This window comes from Papaver somniferum, chromosome 6, assembly GCF_003573695.1.
Source record: "Papaver somniferum cultivar HN1 chromosome 6, ASM357369v1, whole genome shotgun sequence".
Classification (NCBI taxonomy): Eukaryota; Viridiplantae; Streptophyta; class Magnoliopsida; order Ranunculales; family Papaveraceae; genus Papaver; species Papaver somniferum.
In genome coordinates this window covers 82,676,991-82,696,689 of record NC_039363.1, presented here as the reverse complement: position 1 = coordinate 82,696,689, position 19,699 = coordinate 82,676,991, and the positions used below count along the sequence as shown (strand labels likewise).

At 34.8% G+C, this 19,699-nt stretch overlaps 1 protein-coding gene across 1 annotated transcript; it reads left to right on the top strand.

Moving 5' to 3' along the window:
* The first annotated feature begins 14,034 nt into the window (after positions 1 to 14,034).
* LOC113288184 (ABC transporter F family member 4-like) lies at positions 14,035 to 19,312 on the top strand. Its single transcript, XM_026537140.1, has 12 exons — positions 14,035 to 14,193; positions 14,599 to 15,524; positions 15,707 to 15,740; positions 15,937 to 16,016; positions 16,288 to 16,341; positions 16,533 to 16,643; positions 16,826 to 16,906; positions 16,987 to 17,064; positions 17,495 to 17,948; positions 18,129 to 18,241; positions 18,458 to 18,488; positions 18,748 to 19,312. The coding sequence occupies exons 2-12, from the start codon at positions 14,658 to 14,660 to the stop codon at positions 18,915 to 18,917; spliced, it is 2,073 nt and encodes a 690-aa protein (XP_026392925.1). The 5' UTR covers positions 14,035 to 14,193; positions 14,599 to 14,657; the 3' UTR covers positions 18,918 to 19,312.
* Positions 19,313 to 19,699: the final 387 nt, after the last annotated feature.

Genomic DNA, 19,699 nt, shown 5'->3' with positions numbered 1-19,699 from the left:
TAGTCATTTGTACAACCCTAATCGAATAACTACTCTTGAGTTCATCTCAGCCGTTCATATCTAACCCTATCTAAAACAATAATTAAAGTTACTTATTACTAATTAAATTGCTAATTAAGTTACTGATAATTAAGTAAACCAAAACAGGACTGATAAGGGCACCATTGTTTCTCTCAGGGATAGCCAGGGATATGACACAACCTTATCTTGAATTCAAATCTATTTGCAGACTTGAAAATTTATAAATAAAGAGACTCTCGTAATATGATTTCTTAATCCCTGGCACGCATGTGTCCTAGTTGCAAATCTAGAGTCGTCCTCTATAACCGGAGTTTCCTTATTAAACTTTTTTTATATTACGATTTTGAAGACTTTACTTAGGTATTCGTGAAGCCCTGACAGATTATATTTTACCCGGTAGTTCTTGTATACGAATTTTGTTCAACTGGTTCTTTTCATCTCATACTTTGTGATTCCTCAAGATAAATATCTAAACTCTTATTTGATTTGTTTGGATTATTCTTGAGAGGTGGTTAGTGATCTTGGCTTTTCTTTGATAAGAGTGTAAGTGTTCTGAATCCGTGAGGTTTGCTGGACTTTGTTTGCTGCAAATATATTTCCAAACCTATATTGAAACAAATTAAAAAGGAAGTCAAATAGGCTTCTCTATTAGAGGCGGTCATGTATCAAAGTCTTCTATGAGGTTAAGGAAACTCTTAAATTGTAAAGGACGTCATCTAAGGGAATCAAATGCGTAAAACTTTGCGAGGTTCAAAAGACATAAGTAACGCGACTACATTTGAATTGCTTGGAGGGATATTTCGGTTTCAACTACATTCCCAAAGTCTGATAGTAGGCTTGTGTCCGTAGCGGTTTAATACAGTGTGGTTCCCAAAACTGGACGAGGTCCAGGGATTTTTCTGCCAGTGCAATTTTCCTCGTTAATAGAATTCTGCAGGAACAAATAACCACGTAATACATACATTTCATGGATGATAAAATTAATAATGCCTCGATAAGCAAAATACTGACAAAAGATATGATAATGACATGTTCGTGATGTTTGCAAACTCAGAAAAAACCCGCATAAATATGCGTTATTAGATCCTACCAAGATTGCATGCAACTAGTTGACTGATTTAGCAAAGTATATGGATTTGCAAGTACTTAAATTATGGTTGTTATACTAGTAGGATATCTCAAGTATTAATTTTGGAAAATATTATTGATGATATATTTTGGAAACAATATTTTGTATTTATTAGAAATGATACATGTAACTATTATCGTATAATATCAAGATATATGCTAAAATCAGAAATGACATTAATTAAATATGTTTTGATTTTAGATTCTAGAATATATTTTTTCCAAATCAAGCCTTGATCATAACACTATAAGCAGTGAAGCTTCGTATTCTTGCAAACTCATCTCGGAACACACTTGAGATAAGTGTGAGGTTATTGTCAGTAGCAAGTAATCTGATTCAATTTGAAAAAAAAGCACAACTAGTTTAAAACCTTTTTTATGGGGATCAAGGAGCCCTAGTTGTACCATTTAAGGGAAACTAGATTGTTATTTAGTTACGTTGTTTACTAGAAATAACATGTGCCGTAATGGCACAACATGAGGTTAACAGAGAGTTCTAATAAATATCTAGAGATAGCTCGTCCCATAACGACACTGCTTTATTATGATATCTGACTGGTGTAAATTTTCTTTTCCGGATTTTAAATCGTGTTCCTTTGCAAGATAGTTTTCTATTTTGTTTTAAGCGAAAATAATGTCTATAAGTACATTGTAAAATTATTCACATATATTATCCAAAAACGAATACAAAATCATTTAAATAATAGTGTGTATGCATATCTCACTTATGAGTTATGAATAAAAATAAACAAATAAATCTCATTTCCCAATAGATTCATCATGCCACCACTAAATCCAATTAATGCATGTATAATATATTATGATTTCATTAGTGTTTCTTTGTATATCCTGAGTTAAGGAGTGATGCAATAATTAAAGATTAATAAGTTTGGATTCATAATGAGAGGGCTTACGAAAACGACGGCCGTCGGATGTCTTTCTATGAGATGAGACTGGGATGGTCGGATGCAACGTTTGTCTCTCGAAATGTTATCCGACCGTCCAAGCTCGAAAACCCATTCTGTTTTGTATTATAGACTAGAAGTAAGCCCTGCCGCTAACATAAAGTTATAGTAAATATTTAATAAAAATATATATAAAAAGAGCACTTCGACAGGCATCTAATCAAAGATTATATTTAATTAGGTATCGAAATCTTGTTAGGCGGAATTCCACATATAAGAACTTATGAACCCGGAAGTTTGATATGAATAATTTTTAAAATTGGTCTAAAATTAGTTGATTTAAGAGCAATTGCTAAATTAAATCTTGCTAGTCAAGTTGTTTATATATTATTTTATTTTTGATGACCAAAACTAAAACATCATAAGCTCGATCAAACTTGGATTAATATACAATATCTTTAAGATTGTATCATCAATCCATTTGACAGCCCTTTGCATTTTAATATCGATCTATTTTTCTAAATAAAAAAAATGTAAATTTATTGGATAAAAGTTCTTACGTGTTATTAATTTTATCTTGAAAAATAATTTTTTGATCTACCTCTGGTTTTTTTCTACAAACATACAAAATGAGGGAGGGCACAACATGATAAGTAAAAAAATCCGTACCAAAGTATTTTATTTTTTCACTTGTACTTGATTGACAAAATTTACCTCATTTTTGTAAAAAAAAAAAATTATAATAATTTTATTGTGCTTATAACCGTAAAAGACATAAAGAATACTCCTAAAAGAAATTCATAATGCATTTTTTTTTAATATTTAAGTGAAGAAATCCAATCAATGTACATTCATAATATGAAGTTTATGACACTAATTATGAGGGAACCAATCAATTAAAATTCATAACAAAATAGGTTACAACTTTCATATCCGTCGGATGTCTTTAGGTGGGATGAGATTGGGATGGTCGGATGGAACGTTTGTCTCTCAAAATGTTATCTGATCGTCCAGCTCAAAAACCTATTCTGTTTTGTATTATAGACTAGGATATAACCCGTGTCGTGACGGCCCGGATTTTAATTATTGTCGTAAAAAGAGATCCATGGTTTGTTCTTCTCGTATACGTGGAGCGACCCATAATTTTGAATCATGTTATTCAGGATGCAAAGAAAGGGGTTTGGTACTTCATGGGATTGAAATATCCTTAATCTGGATATGGGAACCTAGTCCATTAGAAAAGTCCAAAAATACCCTTCTCATATAACCATCCTAAATCTAATTCGAAAAAAAAAACATGTTTTCTTAACCTGGCGCCATTAGGGGCGACCCTGAAAGTATTAGAGGCGACTAATAAAACACCCCAAAGTAAAATAAAAGCCACCCCTTATCTCATTTTTTTTTCGAGATGGCTAAAATGCCCTCCATAATTGGTAGATAATATTACAGTCGGTAGTTTAAACCGATGTATGTTTATTTGTGTTTACGGAAAATATAGTCGGTAATTAAAATGGTAATCTCGTGATGTTAATTTTCTACCAATTGTGGTAGTAGCCCCAAATTTCAAAATTTTCAAAAAACAATGGAATTTTGAATTTCTCCATTTGCACAATCGGTAGTCTCGTGATGTTTATTATCTACCGATTGTACAATCGGTAGTCTCGTTGTGTTATTTTTCTACCAATTGTGGTAGACTGGTAATAGCCCCAAATTAAAAAATTTCAAAAACCAATGGAATTTCGTATTTCTCTATTTGCATAATAGGTAGTCTCATGATATTTATTATCTACCTATTGTACAATCAGTAATCTCGTGATGTTAGTTTTCTACTGATTGTGGCAGTAGCCCCAAATTCAAAATTTTCAAAAACCAACGGAATTTTGAATTTCTCTATTTCCACAATCGGTAGTCTCGTGATGTTTCAAATCTACCGATTGTACGATTGATAGTCTCGTGATGTTCTTTATCTACCAATTGTGGTAGTAGCCTCAAATTCAAAATCTCAAAAACCAATGGAATTTCGAATTTCTCTATTTGCACAATTGGTAGTCTCGTGATGTTTATTATCTACCGATTGTACAATGGATGGTCTCTTGATGTTCTTTATCTACCGATTGTGGGAGTAGCCCCAAATTCAAAATTTTCAAAAACCAATGAAATTTCGAATTTCTCTATTTCCTCAATCGGTAATTTCCCGACGTTTATTATCTACCGATTAGAATCGGAAATTTCGTTATGTTCTTTATCTACCGATTGTTCTTTAAAACCTATGCTAAACTACCGATTATGAAGTGACATATAAGTATTTTCAACCTATTTTGTCTTATTTTGTCGCCCCTAATTCTTTCAAGGTCGCCCCTTATGTCGTCAAGTTTTTTAACCCCTCTCTTATATTTCCTCTTATGTTCTTCTCTGTCACCTTCATCTCTGAGTTTTGTTTTTTCTTCGATGCATTATCAATTCTCAAATAGAATCTTTCTTGAACAGAAAATGGAGAATCGGTGAAAAAAGGAGTTAAAATAGAAATTAATACTCCAAAAATGGCTGTTATAAGATAACAATTGAAAACTCATCATTTATTTCTTCTCTTGATTAGTTATAAGGCGAGATTTGATTAGTTATACTTTAAAATCGTATTTTTGAAACTATTTACAGCCCGGGATTCTTATATTTTTAACCGCAATTTAGCTATTACGCCTAAAAAAAATAGCAATTCTCATCCATAAAATAGGTTTACATTTGGGAAATTTTTAAACCCAACCGTAAATATTTGTCTATGGTTAAGATTTTCCTAAACGTATATAGTTCTAGAAAAAAAATAATGATAAAGGAGTTGGATTTACGGCTTGGAAATTCCCAACTGTAATAACTAAATTTTCCGACCGAAATCCTAATATCCTAGGGTAAATAGCAAATTACAGTGAAAATCCAAAATTCCCGGTTGTAAAAAATTTACAACCGACATTTTTATTAATAACCGCCATTTTTAGTAATAAACTGATTGGGTACTATGATGGGTCAGTTTAGATGGATCATCAACACTCGTATTGTGTTTGTGCCCACAAATTTTCTTACAAAGTTTAGTAATTTTTTAAACGAAAATGACATGTTTTACGAACCATCCCAGCTAAACCATATTAGAACATATATATCTTTTTTGTGGGTTCTATAGCAATCAGTATGGATCCCACTGATTGCTTTGTGATTCAATCGTTCTGGACGGACCGCCTCACAAACCATCAAGAAATACCGCTTCCTCACACACGGATGGGCTAGAGATTTATAGGGTGCAAGTTTTGGAGAGAGATCATGTGAGAGGACGACCATTTTAACGGTTTTTCAAGGCCCTGTTAATAATTTTCGATAATTTTTTTTTCTAGTGATGAAAAAAATTGAATTACTAATAAAAAGATAAAAAAAGACTTTTTTTCCTTCTTTTTTTGGCCCATGGAATGGCGTAGGTATGATGATCCTGACTTTTATGCACAAAACGGTACCTAGAATTTAAAGACAATAACAAAATTCCATCGGATCATACCCTTACGGTTCGAAGGTTTAAGATACCTGAAGATTGGATACTTGCCCTCCAAATACGTATATCCGCCGCATGGGTAATAACCCAGATGCTCCCCAACAACAATACTAATGTTAGAAGAGTAAGAGCATCTCCAATAATGTCCGGGTCTTAAAAAAATTGGTGCCACATGAGATTTTAGACACTCAAATATAAAAACTCCCTCCAATGTTAATTGGATAATTAAAAATTAGCATGAGTTGGAAATTTGAGTTTGAATGAGAATATCTAAATTTAGATGCTTCCATCCATACCCACGTCATAAATATTTTCCATTTAAAATTATTTTGGCCCACATTTTATATTAAATTGGTGACACTTGTATTAAAATAATAGAAATACAACTACCACCGGAGATGCTTATAAAAACAGGATTCTATTTATACAAAATATTTACTAGAAGCCTAAGTTTTAGGTTTTCACATAGGATATATATCGAGACACCATTCGAGGTGCTCTAAGAATGTACAACTAAAAAGTCGGTCTCTACGTACCTAATTAAAGAGTAGACATCTTTGTATTCTGGTCATCAGGAGTTCGCTCATCAGTAAAAGTAACTGCAGTTTACTGTACCGAAGCTGCATAATGATTTGCGAATATCCAATTTAGTTACAATTTTAGTTCAGACGGACGGTGTTGATAATACATCACTTTGGATTTGCCATTAAATCCCACCATCTTGTCACATACTTGTACTGCATTTATAATTTGGCAATCCTAGCAACCAAGTCTCTGGCCATTTTCGTCCAAATATAAAGTAATGTAGTAGAGACAATACTCCAGGCAAGTGTATATTCAGCCCCATGAGAAGCATCCAAATCTGGAGTATTGGCGTGTTCTCTTCGCATTGGCCAACTCTTCGCCTCTAATATTTTTTCATTATCAGCATTGATCAAATGAATTATGGGCTGGTTCCGAAATAAAATGTTGATTCTCTCGAATATCCTCTGCCATCTCATCATCAGCAACAGGAGGAGACACCTCATTTCTCTGCAGCCTTGAAAAATTACTGATTGCGTTTTTGTTGCTAGCAGTGAAAAAAGATCTCTCATCCTGGATTTACAAAAAAAATGCATCAATATTTGCAATTGACTTATACATCGTTCAAAACACCAACCACATCTTTTTAGGTGATCTATAGTGGCCATTAACCTCCCCTTACCTACATTGGGCAGATGCCAACTCTACACTACACATAAACATAAACAAAAAATCCAAAACATTGGAAGCCATAACCATGATGGGGATATAAAATACCCCTAATTATAGTCTTAGATACCTGACCGACATGTAAGTAGTTGCAGTAGGCAATCTTCATACCTTGCTATACATATGTGAAGATTTGTATACGTGTTGGCACAATGTGGTTATTTTGCTATTGCTAACCTTAGATGAAGCTGCAAAAAAAACCAAACAGAGACCACTTAGAACTGATATTATTAGTTCGGCAACATAGCACTTTATCATAAATTAAAGAGTATAAAAAATATATATATCTTTAAATGGAGAAAATAAATCCACTTTCAAATAAAATGCAGTATGTCATAGTGTCATACTTTCCAATATTCTGTAAAAGGGTACTGCGGCTACTGCCATTATTGGAAGCATTTCCACATTTCAAAAAATAGAAATTTAGTTCTGTAGTCTCCAACAATGATTATTATGTTGTACAACTGAACTGGATTAGTATACATGTGGATAATCGCGTAGCGTACAGGACAGGAGCAGCAAAATCAAACAAATACATAAACTAAATTCAGCCATTGGTAGGACTGTCAATATTTGTCCGATATCCGGTATCCGTTTCCGAGTATTCGAAATCCTATAGGATTTTATCCGTTTTATCGGATATCGGATATCATATCGGATATTTCTTCCTTAACATATCGGAAACGGATTAGACCCCATCCGAAATGTTAATATCCGATAGTATAGGAACTTATTTGTAATTTATTCTAATTTCGAGTCTAGTATCGGATACTATCGGATATTGTCGGATAAATATCCCATAAGTATCAATTATGAAAATATTTTACAAGGGTTTTTAAGCTTTTTTGTTATAACCGGATACTATCGGATATTTATCGGATATCCGACAGCTTAGCCTATCGGAATCGATATCTGATTTTGATATCCTGTAGGATATTATCGGATATCGAATATCCGATAGTGCTTAACATGTCGGATATCGAATTTTTAAATATCCGACGGATATTCTTCGGCCTAGCCATTGGTAACTCACAACTGCAAGACAGACCAATGAGTCAACTACTACCATAGAGTCACAGACTAACTATCAAAGAAACCAAAGCAAGACTCTAGTATATCACCAAAAAGGTCTTGACAGTTCAAAACAAAACTGTTTTGTGCCAAAGTAAAGTAACAAAATTACTTTTAACAAACTTGATTGAAAGTAGCCAAACACAAACTCTAAGAAATGTCAAAGAATAAAAAATCAGTTGAAATGAAAAAAAAAACACGTCAGGTACAGGTATGCATGGGAGGTGAGTTCCTGTTTTGGAAAGCCACCACCAGGGAACTCATTGTTGGATGTTATAATCCCATAATCCTATGACTGGGTTGGTACTAATCCACCTGTTTACCCTAATATCTTTGTTCATAGTCGAATACTGGTAGTGATCATACACCTTCACCACATACTGAAACAAAATTTCCCACTCAGCGTTGTACGACATGAGACTATGAGAGGATATACTCTTTTAACGATCATTATTTGACCTACGACCTGTTTTCTAACTTCCATACACTGGAAAGTGGCTTCTATGAGTTTTGTCATGTCCTTTCGATCAAGAAAAAACTGATACACACCTAAGATTGATGGTCCAATATGTGTAGTAGCTCACAGATCTGCAACATTACGCACGGAAATTACTAGACCTATATTTTAGGAGCAGTGACCAAAACTCTCTGCATCCATCTTTCTCTCAATCCCAAATTTAATGTCAAATATGTACAGGGGTTAGTCGTGGGAGAGTTCGAGAGATTTTAATGTATTTAAGTTTTCTCCTGTTAGTCCTGAGGGAGTTTGAGGGAGTCTCTCCAAATCTCCGTTAGTCGTGGGGGAGTTTAGAGGAGTCTCCTAAACTCTCTAGAAAACACCTGTTAGTCGCTGGGGAGTTTAAAAAAAGCTCTTGAACTCCCTGTTAGTCATAAAACCCTACAATACTAGGGAGTTGGTTGCTTTGGGGAGTTCGAAGGAGTTTTTAGTGTATTTTGGTCTCACAACAAATCTCTCAAAAGAGTAGAGATTTGGGAAGGAGTTTGGTGCGTAGAAAACCATAGGAGAAAGAAGAGGAAACGTTTTTTTCCAGGTATGTTTTTTTTCTTCTTTGATCTCCATGATTGTTTATAATAGTTTGATTTGTGTACTATTTTGATTTTTTTTCATATCTTTGATCTCCATGATTGTTTATTTTGATTGTGTGTATAGTTTTTTTTGTGGGTACTCTCTCTCTGTCAAAACCCTAATTTGTGGTTCAAAAGATCTTGGTAAGAAATTGTATGATTTGATTATAATAATATCTTTAAATTCAACCGTTGGAATATGATGAAATTTGAGTATGTCGTAGTTTACCTTGTTATATAAGTACAGTAAAATTTTCACGTGGATCAGGTCACGTTTGCTACTGCAAAGCTTGCACAATATATGACTATGGTCTGCTGAGTTTAAATCCCGAATAGGGGACTGATTCCTATTTATCTCATTCTCCGCTTATCGGACAAAGCTGAAATTTTAGTATGATGTTTGTATATATGAAGGTTTCCTACTGTAGAAATTTCATGAAGTTCTGATCACTTTAGGTACACCAAAGTGTGAGAAATCCAGAACTGAATTCTGTATGCACGTATTGAAAGTAGTCGGGTTCTGAGTAATGTATCTTTTTAATGAACCGTTGGAATGCTATGATTTTTGAGTGTGTTGTGGAATATTGAGTTGTAAGTGTATCGTAAAAATTTCAAGAGGATCAGGTAAGTATTAGTACTGCAAAGATTGAACAATCTGAAACTGTGTTTCGGTGAAACAGAATTCCTTTACAGCTATCTTCATAATTTGTTATGTCATCATGCATTAATTGGCTTGCTACTTTGCATGGGTGTCATTGAGAATCACTATCACTTGTTAAGTCCTCTTATTTAGACACATACTTCTCTTCTATTCTATATGCCAAAGTTCAATACAGTGGCGTACTTCATTCCGTATTGGCGTATTTTAGCCAATTCATACGGTGCTTTTGTTGCAAGGAGTTGCTAAGGGATTTTCTTTGATTAACAATTTGGATAAGTAGCTCTGCGCGTTAGTACTGTGTAATCTAGTATCACATTTTTTTATCATGTTTACATTAGACTGTTTGGTGTTATTACTATCCTTGCTTTGTTAAGTTCTAGTATTAGTCTAAGTACTAATGTAGCTAACATGTCACACCATAGAATGGAAAAATCCAGCCAACCTGCTGAAAACAACAAGAAGAAAAAGAATGTTAGGAAGAATAAGAATACGGAACCGGAAACGGAAGTTACTACGAATTACAAACAATGGACAACTCGAGAGACTGAGAAATTATTGGAACTGTTGGTAGAAGCTACACTTGAGAAGAAGAAAGACACTAGTGGATGTTCGTGAACAAAGGGAGTTAGAATTGTATGAAGACCGTTAAATTGAAGGGAAAAAAATTATCTCGTTGCACAAAATAACATACTATTGATACAGAGATATGATCATTTTCATTTATTTTTTTCTTTTGATTAAAGATCAATGTTATTTGCAAATAAGGGTTTATTATTTCTTAAAAGAGAATGAGTTAGGAGTGAACTCTCTCAAACTCCCCCAAACTCCCTCTAATAAACTCTCTCAAACTCCCTACACTCCCCCAAACTCCCTGAACTCAAAAACACAAAACTCTCTCAAACTCTCTACACTCTCTCAAACTCTCTCAAAATTCCTGAGATTTAAAATACACTCAACTCCCCTGAAATCACTCGAGGACTAACCCCCTGGTAATATTATCACAGATGAATAAGCTCAAGGCCCGGACTAAAGAATAATACATCTTTTAAGAAGGGTTGCATTTCTTATTTCTCACAAAACTAAAAACTACATGTGTAGTGTAAGATTCATCTGTAGTCCGAAATTATAAACATCAATCTATCATGAGTCATGACTGAGTGCCGTTATAGGGAAGGATGACATTACCTACAAAAAAGAGTAAGACCGACAAATTTCGCTAGCTTTGTGACATATTTTAATGGAAGTATTGTAAGCTCTTTAGCTAAACAACTACTGTTAGATTGGTTCTGTTCCTAGCTGTGCATTTTGGTTGTAATATTCTTCAACTGTATATAAGCAATACTTTGGTATCAGTCACAATTAAAATTCAATTGAACGAAGAAATAGAATTCCAGTTCAAGAAACTAAGCAAATCCAACAAAGTCAGTCACAATAAAAATCAATTGAAGATGGGAAAAAAACAATATCCAAATCGAAGAAACTCATCAAATGCATATTTAAAGAAAAAAAAATTAAAAATAGTACTGACCAGTCGGACATATTAGTTCTGAGACTGAGAGAGTATGCGAAAGAAACAAATGGAGAAACTTGGGAAGATGATAACCCCTGTTGAGGTTTATGTAGCGGAACTTCAAAGAGTAACTCTCCTAACGTAACAAATCAAATTGATTATCCGGGTATCAATCAAAGAGTCTGACCTATTGTTAATGGAGGAGAACATTCAGTAGAAGAGCCCTAATTTACTTTGTAACGGAAGAGAATTAAGTGCAAGAATATATCAGTGATGATGGGTTCGGTAACTAAATAGGGGATTAAGTGCAAAAGATATATGGGACGTCGGATGTTCCCGTAAAAAATGGGCCCATTCTCAACTGCGATTTGTCTTTTGCACTTCCATAGGAATGGCAGCTGTCGGGAAATAAGCTTATTCACGTCCGTCGGATTGGCCAAAAACCATTTGTTTTTGTAAGATAGATTATTTGCTATTGAACTATCACATAGTTATTTTGTAGATAAGTTATTGTTTATTCCATGGTCCTTTTTATCTAATATGAAGTCACTCGAGAACTTTGAATATCAGACTATAACAAACTCAACTGATTCAGAATCTGTTGATGGAATTATTGGTTTGTCAAAATTAACTGACTCCGTTATGTGAGACAAATCATATAGTTGAATCAAGTGCAGGTTGTTACTTTTGAAGATTAAGAAGATTTAAAACTTTGAAAACTGGAAGTTCTTTTGTATTTTTCTTTTTTTGAAAATCTTGGTGTAGTTATCTACAAAACATGATTGTCTGGGCCAAACAAGTTATTTTATTTCAATACAAGTAAGTCCCGTTGACCGGCAAGTTGTTTGTGATTTATTATTAACTTAAATTATCTAATCGAGCGGATTGTTCTGTCATCGTAAATCTTAATTGATCTTAATCAAAGAGTTTTGGATATGGTATTATGATATTTTCTATCTAAATGGGAGAACCGTAAATCTGAAATCAATCATACTGATTTAATAATGAGTGGGATACCAAACATATTGTTCTTTTACTCCTTAGAAGTCGTTTTAAAAGATCGGGTTGCAGAGGTCTTCACGGTGGATTGTGAAGCAAATCTTGACAACGGACTCCGTTGAGGGAATAATATGTGTTGGATAGATTAGTTGTAGGCACAATATATACTTCCATTTTGATTTGTACTTGCGACTCAATTTGAGTAATTGAGTTCTTTCAAAAAATTTTAAAACTTGTTGCTTAAAGTAAAAATATAGTTTATGTTTGTTCATATATTTGCTCGAACTTTTTGTGCAGCAGCTGCACGTTTCTTAAGAACTTATCTAGTTATTAACATAAAGAGTTTCTTTACCGTACTATTTGTAAGGAGATTGCAGTTGTCAATTTAATCTTTACCGGAAAAACAAAGTAATAAATGTGAAACAAATTAAAAATGAGAGCTACAAAATTACACAATCTTAATTCAGTGAACAATAATGATAATAAAAAGTCTACACAAATTAATACAACTCCTAGATCAAGTGCTCAAACACACAACTTGTGGAGGATCTTGGAAAGTCATCAAGTATTTTATATGCAATCAACATTTGTTTTTTATTGTTTTTTGAATAAACATGGAGAAGTTGTGACTGAGAATAATAAAACAATATTTATTATCCAATTATTACCATGAATGAAAATTTGCGTCCGGTTAAATGGGACGACACAAACAGAAAAAAAAGATTATGCCGCCACCTCATCATAAATACAACCATCTCATTACTATCATTAAATGCACAAGAAAATTTGTCTAAATGTTTTGCCAAACTCTTTTATTACAATACTCAAAACATATGTCGTTCGACTATTAAGATAATCTATAATTCACAAATGATCGATATAGTTTTTTTCAGAACTATCCAGCTTAGTTTATGCAAAAATTGCTGATTTCATATTTATAAGGTACCGCATATTTACTCGATAAATAAGCGACGTCCGGACATCCAAGATGGATTAAATTAAACCATAATGGGAATAGATGACTGCTTCAGCAGCGCTGGGACGTCCAAACTAGAGGGAATTGTTTTTTGTGACGCAATTTGTAACAACTTTTGGAACAATATATGTAACAATGATTTTATAACATTTATAAGCGTTATATTCGTGTAACACTTATATTGTAACAATTGTGTAACATATTTTATAACAATTCTGTAACAGTTTTAGATCGAATGGCTGAATTTTATTGGCAATCAACGATCAAGATTAAAATTGAACGTTTAGGTGACGGTTTTGACTATTTTCATGCCGTATTAGCCGTGAATCGGGTCGACTTCCATTCGTTTTCATCACTCCTAACCGTAGTCGGGGACGATGACTCTCCGCTTGTTGACTTAATTTCGAGAAAAAACGACCAATACCCTCAATTGAATCGACTGAAAATGAAAAAAAAAAACGTTGCAAACAATCTTTTTAGGCCCCATAATAAAAGTACTGATGGGACTCCCTTCGGTCGTCCCGATTATGATACTAACTGAAACTAAATCGTTATTTAATTTAATCAAATTACAATCTAATTTCATTTTCCAAAAGTATGAATAAAACCATATTAAGAAAATTTTGAATTAAATAAATAAAAGCACCAATAATGCTAGAGAACTCCATTGAGATTGGGGCAACTATAATCTAATACTGACATATCTGAAATTCACCGGTGAAAAGAAAAAGAAATAGAAACAGAAATTTGTTCTTTTCTCCAAGGAGATCAACCAAGACCAAAAAGAATGGTAACCGTTAGATGACCACGTTGAACTCTCATGACTGCCCACGATTCCACGATTTTTACATCGCATTTAAATCTTCGTTTCAAGTCCGGAATGTACTAATCTGTGCACAACCTTCCGAAACAAAAACAGGTGGAAAAAAATAACCCTTTTTTAAAACGACTTTGAGTGAGTGACCACAAAATAGCGAGAGAACACTAAATACAAAGACGATCTCCGGTGAATATCTGTGGGTTTTCCAACCATTTCGAAGCTCTCAATTCTCTGTAAGTCGAATTTCTTCTCAGATTTGTTGTTAATATTGTATTTTTCCTTTTTGGGTCTTATTTTGTGGAGTATAATGTTCATGTATTATTCAGTTAGGGTTAGGTTTTTGGTTACCAAGTTCTTTTGCTAAAATTTGAGCTTGTTTGGGCTCATAAAAAGCATCCAGATTTACTTGTGCTCATGCAAAGATCACGAATGTGATTCTCCTATTTCGGTTTCTTAAGTTAGGTTTTTTTTGTTTTTTTCCCTTGAAAGTTGTTGGGTTTTTTCATGGGATCAGGTAACGTATACTGAAGAGTTCTTACTTGATTAGCACTTAAATTGATTTTGTGTTCGGTAGAATTATTTTTGAGGTACCTTGATATTTGGTTCGTGGTTCTTTGATGTTGTTTTACTTGTTATAGGTGATTTTGAGCTATTCGAGCTTTCAGGATTTACAAAGTGAAAGCAGTTGTTATCTATTATGGGGGGAGAAGAGGCAGTTTCAGAAACTGTCGTGGTATCAGGAAATGGAATTCGTGAGGTAGGTAAGAAGGAGAAAGTTTTATCTGGAAAGAAAGAGAGTGGTGAGAATGGGGTGACAAACAAAGAGGATGTGCAGGGAAGTAAGAAAGGGAAAGATGTGGAAAAGGATCAAGTAACCGATTTGAAGGAAGAGAAGGGGAAAGAAGAAGAGGAACCCAAAGAAGCTGTGAAGGGTGATGAAGGAAACGATTCGAAGGAAGAGAAGGGTAAAGGAGAGCAGGGACCAGCTGTGAAGGCTGGTGAAGAAAAGGATTCTGTAGAGGAGAATGGCAAAGAAGAAGAAGATAAACAAGCTTTGAAGGCTAATGAAGAAAATGGTTTAAAGGAACACGAAACAGCAGCTGAAGTTGTGAAAGCCGATGATGAAAAAGATACAGTGGAAGATAGAGATAAAGAACTTGAGCAGGAAGAAGTAGCTGAAGATCTGAAGGCGGGAGCAAACAGAGAGAAACAATCAGCTCAAGCTGTGAAAGCTAACGAAGAAAATGCTCCGGTGGAAGAAAAAGACAACAGGGAAGAACAGGGGGAAGCAAAAGAAGTCGATAAGACGGCTGAAGTGAGCAATGCTGAAGAAGAAATGCCAAATGAGAGCGAGGAAGAAAAACAACCAAAAAAGCGTGTAAAAGGAAAGCGAAGTGGTGGAAAAGCAGAAACTGAAAAAGCCGAGGTGAGCGAGAAAAAAGTTAAGGAGCCAGTGACTCCTGTGTCCTTTACATTTGATCGTCCTGTACGTGAGCGGAAATCTGTCGAGAGGCTGGTTGCTGTTGTTGAAAAAGACACATCCAAGAAATTTCGTATTGAGAAGGTATACATACCCCTTCTTCCCCATTTTCCTATTATTTTGCTTTATGGATTAGTCATATTTAATAGAACTTATTTAGAAGGTATGCTTACCCCTTCTTTCTCCGTTTTCCTTTTATTTTGCTTTACTGTTTAGTTATATTTTAAATACTTGTTTTTTGTCCCTTTTTTTCTTGCAATCTGTAGGGTCGTGGCACTGCGCTAAAAGATATACCCAATGGTATGTATGTCCCGAGCATCTAGTAAAACCATTTTTTCTTCTTGAATTGTGTCATCTATTATCTCATGCATTAAAATGAAGATGTGATGTTGTCCTGACAGCATCTATCATCATTTTCCCAATTAAGATGTGATGCATTAATTTTAGTTTTCAGCTAGTGATATCTTGTACCATGTTTTTTTTGGCATATTTGCAGTTGCTTTTAAGCTTAAGAAGAAAAAGACTGACGAGACATACAAAATGTTACATGCCATACTTTTTGGGAGAAAAGCAAAGGTAATTTTGTTTATGGTACTAGTAGTTATCAGCGTCGGAAATTCAATCATTATTTGCAATATGGTTTTGGATTTTGATATGTTAACTTTGGGGACCTTCTGGGTTCTTTTTTATTTTGGAACTTCTGGGCCTATTCAATATATGAGTTTCTTCGTTTGGTTTTCTGCAACTTAAGATAACTTTCTTTTTGGGATTCCAAGTTTGGACTTCTATAATGGGATGGAACTACACCAAATGTACATGATGCTGACTTTTCATCCTATATTTTCAGGCATTCAAGAACAACCTTTCCCAGTTTTCTGGCTTTGCATGGCATGAAAATGAGGTAAAAAGAAATATTCACACTCTTAAGGATTCTAATTTTCTTGCTTGTTTTCCTTTTGGATCTGTTTCTCCCAGTGAGGGAAATGAGTAAGTTGTCCATTTATAGTCTAAATTGTGTTTTGATTTATATGACGGTGCTGTAACAGACACGCCTGCTCTAGCTTCTCATAGAAGTACTTTTGCTTATTGCAGGAAAAGCACAAAAGTAAAATCAAAGAGAAACTCGACAAGTATGTTAAAGAGAAACTGTTGGAGTTCTGTGACGTGCTTGACATACGTGTTACCAAGTCTACGTCCAGAAAGGTTTGTTCTTTCACCACCGCACATATTGGTTCTGTGATGATTTTCGTGAAGCTTAAAAACCTTTCTGACCAGTAAGTGATACAGACTGGTGTTTGTGATAGTCCAAAAGACACCAATATAAGCCTAGCCATCTACTGCGTAAGGCATTTCAACTGGGATGCTAATGGTACCTTGGCATGCAGGAGGACATTGTTGCACAGCTGCTAGACTTTTTGGCTGCACCTCATGCTACGACTGATGTCTTATTAGCAGAGACTGACCAGGTTTGTATGCATACATACTTCCGTTGCATTTCTTTAGGCCCGGTATCTAATGTGTGATTCTGTTTCTTGCAAATTACCAGTCAAGTTCAAAACGGAGGAGCTCCAATTCGAAAGTTGCGTCAACATCCGGCGGCACAACTGCAAAGCGCTCGCCAGCGGTAATTTATCTTTTTGACTTTTTCAGTTAAAGTGTGAAACCCATATTGGGATTTTATATTTTGAGTTATATTCACATTAATAGAAGTAATGTTTATATATATACACCAGGGTATTTTAATGTACACAATGGTCAGGTTACGTGTGTTTTTGCTCTAGCAGTTTTATATTTTCTTGAGACAGAAACCAATGGATATTTTCTTGCTCAAATGGCTATCTTGAATATTATTGCTTAGCAAGAGCTGTATTTAGTGCCAAATTAAAACCAAATTACCGAAAGGTTAAAATGCCAAAATATATATTTTAATTAAAAAGGAGAAGCTTACATGTCTGTTCAAGTATTGTAGATCTGTTCTATGATAAGTAAAGGACTAAAGGTTATGCATTTGTGGTTGATATCTTCCTTTCGGTTTACTGTTATATACTCTACAGAAAAGAAGAAAGACTGATGATTCTGCTAAAGATGAAGAAAAGAAGAACTCGGGTGATTCGGAAAATGAATCTGATGAAGAAGACAAGGAAAATGCGAATGGAGCTCCTGATGCGTCCGAGGATGAGGTCCCTGAGCAGTCTGAAAGCAAGGATGAGGACCACAACTCAGAAGACGAAGAAGTGGAAGTGCCTAAAAAGGGTTCAGTCAAATCATCAGCAAAGAAGGAAGCTTCTGCAAAAACTGTGTCTAACAAATCTCCTACACCAAAGAAAACCACTGCTGTCAGCTCATCTAAAAAGAGCTCTGGGAAATCATCATCCAAGCACTCTAAGGTTGATAGCAGTACAACTCCAGTGGTCTCCTCAAAGAAGAAAATGGATGTGGAACCAACTAAAAGGAAACACACAACTCCGTCCAAATACGCCGCCAATGAATCCTCAACCAAGAACAAAGGTAAGACATTTTTGATTTCTTTGTCGGTGTTCTCTTAAAGCCGTTCTCTTTGTTTCAAAGTCATAATCTGTTCAATACATCTTTTAATAAGAAATCTATCTTAAGATTAAGCTGGAGGAACATAAAAAGCTGATGGGTACTTCGTCTTGTCATATTCAATTTTATATATTTCTTATGAAGGTAAAAAGGTGGTGAAAGGAAAAGATAAGCCAAAGAAGAAAGGTTCTGATCCATCCGAAGATGAATTACGGGACACAATTGCTGAGATTCTGAAAGAAGTTGACTTTAACACGGTAAGCTACATTGAAGAACTCGTGTAATCCCATACCTATTTGTGAATATAATTGGTCAAGGTTTCCCATTCCAAGTGGTTCTGTTCCTCTGTGGTTTTTGGACCAACCTCTCTTTCCCAGTAAAGTTCATCTGATTGTTAGTGTTAGTTTTAAGACTGGTGGTTGCAAAAAAAATGTTGCGAGTAAAGCAAGACTGATTTTATTTATCTTTTGCAGGCAACATTCACCGACATTCTCAAGCGACTTGGTATGTGCACTTGAATTTGTTAGTTATTTGTTAACCGATTCTCAAATATCTGTATTAAAAGCAAAAGGCTGGGTTATGTGTACCATGGCTATCAGAGCCATGTGTACATGATGCTTATATGTCGTATCCATATATAGTGTAGCATTTTACAGTACACAGGAGGCAGTATTTAATGCTGTAGATGCTGTTGTCTCATTTATCGTAATACTTGTATTGCTTTTTCCATTATCTGCTGATTATTAATTTTGTTGTTTTCCAGCTGCTCATTATGATATGGATCTTACACCTAGGAAGGAACGTATTAAACATTTGATCCAGGAAGAGTTGACCAAACTAGCCGATGAAGAGGAAGAAAATGAAGAGGACGATGAAGGTGATTCCGAAAAGGACGAGGTTCCCGAACCTGCTGCGAAAAAGGTGAAAACTTGATCAGTATGATCATACTAACTAGAAGGGATGTATTTACTGTCTTTCTTATCTGTGTTATATTAGTAAATTATGTGATCATTGTACCCAACCACCAGTAGGGACAAGCTGACATAATAAACAACAGTCGGAGTTTTTCCTTTTTTCTCTTTATGAAGTGAAGACATGCAAGGAAGCAGTTAGACGTTGCAACTGCTCAATATGCATCCGAGTTGGCAAGCCATATCTATAGCTGTAACTATTCTCAATCTCTCTTCTTTAACTGACTCTACCTTACTTGGCTATGCTTTCAGTTCGGGGAATCAAAGTGATCTGTAATATCTATTTATTAGGTAGCCCGTAACTACATATGTTTTATATAATTATAAAATTAAAAATGTGAGATTGTTTTAAGGGAAGGGGACTTCTTTGTCTTTCTGATTGGCCACAATAGTTGTTCACTTGTTTGGCTTTGCCTTTGCCTTTGCCTTGGCATGTATGGCGTATACCAGGGGAACATAAAGAAATGATCAATAAATTGTGGGAAATCTAGATAGAGATTCTTTGATGATCTATTTGGCGCTTTTTTGTGGTCATTCTGTAAATGTACCAGCCTCTAGAAGTATTGGTATGTTGTACATTGTCCTTCATGAATGTTGTGATGTTACTACGTGTAATATGAATCACTCCGGACAAACGGTTACAATGTGTAGTGTAAAAGTTGGGCAACTAAAAGATGGTCCCAGTTAAGGTTGATATGGTCAGGACTCGGGATTGATGCGAAAGGTCCATGTGCATGGGGTTAT